This window comes from Ceratosolen solmsi, unplaced genomic scaffold (assembly GCF_000503995.2).
Source record: "Ceratosolen solmsi marchali unplaced genomic scaffold, CerSol_1.0 scaffold23, whole genome shotgun sequence".
NCBI classification, from domain to species: Eukaryota; Metazoa; Arthropoda; class Insecta; order Hymenoptera; family Agaonidae; genus Ceratosolen; species Ceratosolen solmsi.
In genome coordinates, this window is record NW_011948430.1 from 4,380,625 (window position 1) to 4,387,645 (window position 7,021).

The 7,021-nt window shown below is 29.1% G+C and overlaps 1 protein-coding gene across 1 annotated transcript; it reads right to left on the minus strand.

Moving 5' to 3' along the window:
- Positions 1-4,620: 4,620 nt before the first annotated feature.
- Positions 4,621-7,021, minus strand: LOC105364052 (putative GTP-binding protein 6). The gene is made up of 4 exons (XM_011501902.1): positions 6,187-7,021; positions 5,700-5,887; positions 5,390-5,579; positions 4,621-4,877 (listed from the first exon to the last, which is right to left on the minus strand). Exons 1-4 carry the CDS (start codon positions 6,995-6,997, stop codon positions 4,642-4,644), a joined length of 1,425 nt encoding a protein of 474 aa, XP_011500204.1. The 5' UTR covers positions 6,998-7,021; the 3' UTR covers positions 4,621-4,641.

Sequence of the window (7,021 nt, forward strand, 5' to 3'; positions counted from 1 at the left end):
TCTTATGAAATTATTTTGAATTTAAAAATTAATTAAATGAATCTGAATTATTTTTGTCATCAAATGATGACAACTATTTAGAAAAGTAAGGAATAATATAAGTATTACGATGTAATTATCGATATTAACAAAGTGCAGTTTATATTGGATATGTTGAAAACACAGTTTTATGTCAATGTTTCTTATATAATTAAAATAAAAATTTCCTATATAATTAATATATTGGTATAATAATTTCAAATGCTCTTTTCACATGTACTCCAAGTATTTGCTATTATTAAAAACAAAAATAAACAAAAATAAACAAAAATTAATTACGTCGCATTAATGTGCTTTAATTGACACAATATAAAATCTACCATAAAAAGTACATTATTTTTTTAAACGTGTGGTTTGTAAGATAATAATATATTCAAAATATATTGTTTGATATGTTGACACGCATTATCATTATCTAACACTGATGCCATTGCATGAGACATTATGATCCGAGTTTGTCAAATATTATCATCAGCAATAAATGAAGTTAAGGAAAGAGCTAAAATGATAAAACAATATCATATCGAAAACATACTGCCCGGTTCTCCTTTTTTTTTTTTTTTCTTTTTTTTTTTTTTTTTTTTTTTTTAATGAATAATATACTCAGGCAAAATTTCTCATATATTTACAATTATTATGAATGAATTATCTTTGAATTTTCTGTAATACTTGTATAGTATAATCAAGAGACAACTAATATCGAATATGTCTTAAAAAAAATTGAAAAAGTGAAATTCAATTAATACGCGGATAAATTTATTGAATAAAGTACCAGATAAGCAATCAAGAATTCGTAAGTAAAAAATTATAAGCGAATACTCAGCGCCTTTGAATATTTTTTCAGACAAACAATATTAGGTATTATTGCTACATAGAATATGAAATATCTCGGGCCGACACATTATATTTTCTTTCAATTTTTATCTAACCACTGATTGAATTTATTTTAATACAGTGTGGTAAAAGAAAAAAAGCTCTCTTTAGAAAAATAAATCACTCCTATGTTCGAAAAGATAGGTAACGATGTGTCTAGTTGCTGAAAATGTAGTTTTCAGATGTATATGACCGGGGCGATGGGGGCGAGGGGGATCGATAGGCCTATAAACTCAGGAAATCCGGGCTCAATACGTATTCGGCTTCGATTATTGTATCATTGCGTTATGACCCAGGTCGAATTCAGCTGGTTCCCTGGCTCAACCCCTTAATCGCTTGGCCCTCAACCCTCACACATCTTGTATAGCCGACTTCGTTGGGCTTTACAGTTAACGGCAACGAGTCTCGTTATGAACGCGCGATTTCCGCGTGGATGCGAAAAAAAGCGAGATGCGCTCCATTGCTTTTTGATGTCGTTGTGAAGACCAACCAGGTGTACCATTACCACCGCTTATTTTCATGTGGATATTTCTCACTCATCCCCACCACCACCACCACCACCACCACCACCACCACCCCCTCTGCTTTGGTTCGCTTTGAAATTTATTCTGTCCGAGGCGCGCGTTCGACAAAAAAAAAAATCGCGTGAATCTGGAGTTTTACTAGACAACTCATAACGCTGAATGTTTTATAAGGACATTTGATACGAGGAAGTTGTTGGTTTCGCAATTTTTCGAAATTATTGCATATTAAATAAACGAATAAGTTTGTATTTTGTAAAGTTAAGGACTTTGCTGCTTCAAGTGGTGAATTTCAAATGAATAAAATCTTTAATTGGTGACTTACATTAGTGGAGAAGAGGCATTGCGTGCACCGCTTTAATGATAATAATTGTAATATTCGAAATTCAATTTTCACCGAAAAGACTACAGTAAAAAGAAAAAATATCTTTTTTATTAATGATGAAAAATAGATAATTTAGATAGATAGATAAGTTGTTAATTACTTCACAATGAAGGATATCGCACTAACAAAAAGTACAAAAGGATGGCTGAAAAACTTTCAACGGTAGTACTAGTAGTAAGTTATTACATAGTACTAATTTACAAAAGCGACTAAAAAACTTTCACTTAATCTACATTTAAATATTTCTATTTTGTAATTGCATAAGTCGAATATGCCATTTTATACATTTGAACAATAATTTAAATCCTTACTTTTATTAAACAAAATAAAAACTTTTTCTTTTAGTGAAATGTTTAAAATTTTATTTCAATTAAATAATTGATTTGACTATCGATAGAATATTAAATAAAAATTATCATAAGACACAATGAATAATATACTATTTCGAGTTATGTACTAAATAATTTCGTAGGAAATGAAAATTCTATTGTATTTTTTCGCTAACCTCTTGTAAAATTGTATATTTTTATCAAAATCATATTTATTTCCTTTAAGATTCAGATTTATTTTTTCACAAACATACTTTAATTGAATATAAATTACCATGTTAAATTGCAATAAAATAACTTTTATTTCTTAAACAAATGTAATAAAAAGTGCATAAAAATTGTTAAATACAGCTCGTAAATATATAAAAATTCCATTTCGTTTAACATTTATGGTATTTGAGTATTATAGAATGCAAAACTACAATTGTGTCAAAGCTTAGCTACAAATTATTATTCAAATCCATTTTACTCGTTCACTCATTTCATCATAATTAATTTACAATTAATAATTATAATTAAATCGGCCATGAAATTTCTATAGCCGAGTATGCCACGTAACTTGAAAATTTCATGAATTATCGTATAATTTTTTAAACATATTTTTAAAAATGACAGGAACATCGAACGAACTTCTAAGCCCTTTCCTTAGTCATTCCTAATTAAAATTCCAAGTGGCGCATTGACTTAAACCGGCTCCCATAAAAATCGATTTTCAATTAAAACTTCTGTCCCTCCGAAGCATCTATATCTAATCAATAAACATTCTTAATCATTGCACTCAAAATCCCATTGTACCAATATTATCTCGCCCGTCTAATTCTCCTTCGTCACAAGTTTCGGCGTTAAATCAACATCAATATCCCCACACGCAATAATAATCCTCTATTATTATTTTCAAAATCCACGGCTTACTGCAAGAGGAGTAGCAATAGACGCGGAATAAAATTTATAATTTTGATAAAATTCAACCCAATTCAACGTGACTCGTTGGCGTGATTATCAATCTTTAATCACGTCTCTTGCCACGATTCTCTAAGAGAACACATAGAACGTCGTCGAGCGCTAATTTCGAGGCCGATCGAACCTTTGAATAATGCATCGCATCCCTTTTCTCTCCTGGAATTAGCAATCTCCGGAATGAGAAAGTTCTCTTTATCTCCCTCTTATTGGCCATCTGGAATGGCATCACTTTTCACTTCCTACTGTAGCTGGCGGTTTGCGTTCTACCGCAAAAAGAACATCGAGCGAATATGATGTGCAAATTACGATACATTAAAATTCAAGAGAAACTCGCATTGTATCGCTCATCATTCTTGTTGTCGCGATTTGAATAAGCTAAATATATTTTACAGATTAATACAGCAAATTCATAAACTTACAGTTCATTGTTTCATCTCTTAGCTGCAAATTTCTTTCCACCCCTTTTACTTTTATCTTTTCTCGCGATTAACCATTTTACTCTTCAATTTCAGTCTAATCACCTTCAACGTCACTGCCCCTGATAGTTCGATTCTGTTCGCATTGCTTCTTTTACTTTTCAACTTGATAGAGTGTTATCATTTATAACAGTTTAAAATAATTATTCTAGTTAGCAGCGTTTTTCAGGACGACTTTACGTTTTAAGGAATTTAGCTTAAAATACATAAAAACAAACATAATTTGTAATAATTTTAACTACAGCTATTTAATTACATTAAAACACAATTGTATTCGTAAAATTAAAGTGTAATTGAATTTTTTTTTTTTTCTTTTCATTACACATACATTATTCTCAAACGCAACGATTCATTATAATAAAAGAAAGAAAGAAAAAAAAAATGAATTAATTTACAAATAATCCGTATATCATTTATTTATTCAGAAAATCCCTATTAAATATACAATCAGATTTTCTTATCCACAGAATTTTCAAATATCTTTTTCTTTATCTCACTGTGACGTAGAAGGCCCAATAGCGTTGTATAAAATAATTTTATTTCATAATATGTACAACAATATGTATACAATATAGTTAATTCGTATCACATAAATATTTGTATATAAATTCGGGAAAATTTGTAATAAAACATCGGTATATTATTTTTATTTAAATTGCAATTTATAATGAAAATAGCTTTGAACTTATACTCTTATATAAAGTAAGAGTAGCTGGCTCTCAAATTTTAATAATAACATATTTCAATGAAACATCATACCAAATATCTTATTATTGCTTGATTTGAATAGCATTTATCTAAATTGTAAATAAGACAAAAATGCGCTCCTATCTCATTATTATTCATTGAAATTATTAAAAAAAAAAAAAAAAAAAAAAAATCCTATTTCTCTATCAAAATTTTTGAATAATTTTATATTTATAAAGTACTATATTTACTGAAATTGATATTAATATATAAATAGCTGTATCAAAAACAAATAAAATCTGAAATTTCGTTTTAATTAAACTAGTTAACAACAATTATTATATAGTACCACTTAGTAATTAGTTTGATTTTCATTTATCATAATGTTTTAAAAAGTATCTGAAACGATGAAAGAAGTCTTGTGATGTGACGACGTCAAGGAACAAAAATTGTGAATTTTCAGGATCAACCTCTACATTTAAAACAGTCGTTTCTTTATAAATCCATAAGTATGGTTCGCTGCCAGATTCTACTCGCATCTTTGTTATTGATCTTCCAGTTTCTTTTAGCACGAGATCTTGTATACTGTAACGCAGGGCATCTATACCTACAATGCAAATAACAGATATTTTAATAAATATTAATTTTGAATATAGCTTTGTTACATGTAACACTCGAACAAGGTCAGTGGTATTGACGATAAACTTAAAATAGATAGATAATTGTGTGGATGGGAAAAATTTTAATATAACGACGATTGTTAATATAATTAAAAATTTGAATACCTATTAATAGTTTAAGAATTTCTGGATTGAAGGTGAAATTTAAGATTGAACTTGCTTACATATTACATTTTCAAGCATTGAATAGCGTAATAAATACTATAATGAATATTTGAAATAAAATAATTAACAATTTAATCGATAGAGCCTCAATGGATTAATAAAATAAAAATCATAAATATGACGTACAGCGAGTGTAGGGCAAAACGTTCAAATGAATTTAAATGAAGAATTAAATTTTTTATATTTACATAAATTCATACAGAGTACCCTTAAATTAATTTTCACTTCGTTCGGTTTTGCCATTTTATTTTGCTTTTTCTAAAATCAAATTTACCAGTTAATTTCGTTGCTGAAATCGCAAATGCTTCATCCGGTAATTCTTCAACTCGGATTAAATCGCATTTGTTAGCAATTTCGATCATAGGCCTATTTCCATCCGATAATACTTTTAACGTATTCCGAACATGATCGATTTGCGCTTGACTATCTGGATGACTTACGTCGTAAACATGTACTATAATATCCTAGAAAAATAATTGTTCATTATTAGTAATATTTATTTTCAAATAAAAATCGTACGAAAAATATTTCCTCGTAATAAATTGAAATGCTTGTACAATAAATAATATTATCAACAAACTCACAGCAAACATTGCATCTTCGATTGTAGTGTTAAACGGTGCCAGTAATGTTTCAGGAACATCCTGTATAAAACCAATTGTATCGATATAAAGAACTTTCATTTTGCAGGGTAAAAAGCCTTCGTGCCCAGTTGTGTCAAGCGTTGCAAATAGATAATTTTTTGGCTCTAATCCTTCGTCTCCGGTCAGTGCTATAATTCATTAATTTATTTGGATTATTGTGTTAGTTAAATTTTGCTGATTTTATAATGGAATGTGACATGAATGAAAATTGGCAATGTAAGAGAGACCAAATTTAGAATGTAAAGTCTACATCAATGGATAATTATAGAACATTTTTCATGGTGAATGGCAATAGTATTAACGAAATTATAAATTAAAATCAATAAATTTTAAACTACGGTTAAATGAAAGCACTGCTTATGTCACTAAGTTTGATTGCAAAGGATCTTTTATTAAATTAAATATCAATTAGTTTCTTAAACTTCACCTTTTATTACGGAAGTCTTTCCTGCATTGGTATACCCAACAAAGGCGATGGTGGGTATACCAATTTTTTTTCTTCTCGTACGAGTCATATTTCGATATTGTTTAATCTTCTCCAATGCTCCTTTAAGCTTTGCTTCTCGAGCGTGTAAATATAATTTACGTTTCTCTAATAAATTTATTCTTCCATTAATTTCGCTCATTTTTTGATAAATATAGGGAAGCTCGGCAATCGCTACTTGAATTTTAGCTTCAGGACTCTTAGCGTGACTTCTAAATATGTGTATGACAAGGGAATATCTATCGTATACGGGCACACCAAATATCTTTGCAAGCATTAAAATTTGTTCGTGCCTCAATGTATTTACGCTAATAAAAACTGCAGTGATACTATTTCCATTTAATTTCTTTTTAATGATTTCAAGAGTACCTTTACCGAATAATTGCTGTCTTTCAAAACTCAATAAGGGAACGCATATCTTATCAGCTACAGTCCAGTACGGCAAAGTCTTGACTAAAGCTACCGCTTCGTCAATTTGTAAATTTTTAGTAGTATTATATTTTTTATTCCTTCCCCACTTAATATATGGCTGAATTACAAAAACTCGATGGCCTTTAGCTATAATACCAAGATATTCGTTTGAAATTTGAATATATTCTGGATCGCACAATTCCCTTTGTTCATCCACAAAAAAAAATGAATCATCGTGTTTGAATCGTGAAATTAAAATCGATGTCTTTCTAAAAAAAGCTGTCTTCTTATAAATCAATTCCCTTTGAGCGAGCGATGTAATTCTTGCAAATATTTTTATCATTGTAAATTTTAAATATAAACTATA

Bases quoted from the DNA above. Each gene is read 5' to 3' on its own strand.
- LOC105364052 (XM_011501902.1), bottom strand. From the start codon at position 6,997: ATGATAAAAATATTTGCAAGAATTACATCGCTCGCTCAAAGGGAATTG. The intron at 5,580-5,699 runs GTGAGTTTGTTG...TTATTTTTCTAG, and splicing joins TCGAAGATGCAATGTTTGCT to GATATTATAGTACATGTTTA. The intron at 4,878-5,389 runs GTAAATTTGATT...TTTGCATTGTAG, and splicing joins TTCAGCAACGAAATTAACTG to GTATAGATGCCCTGCGTTAC.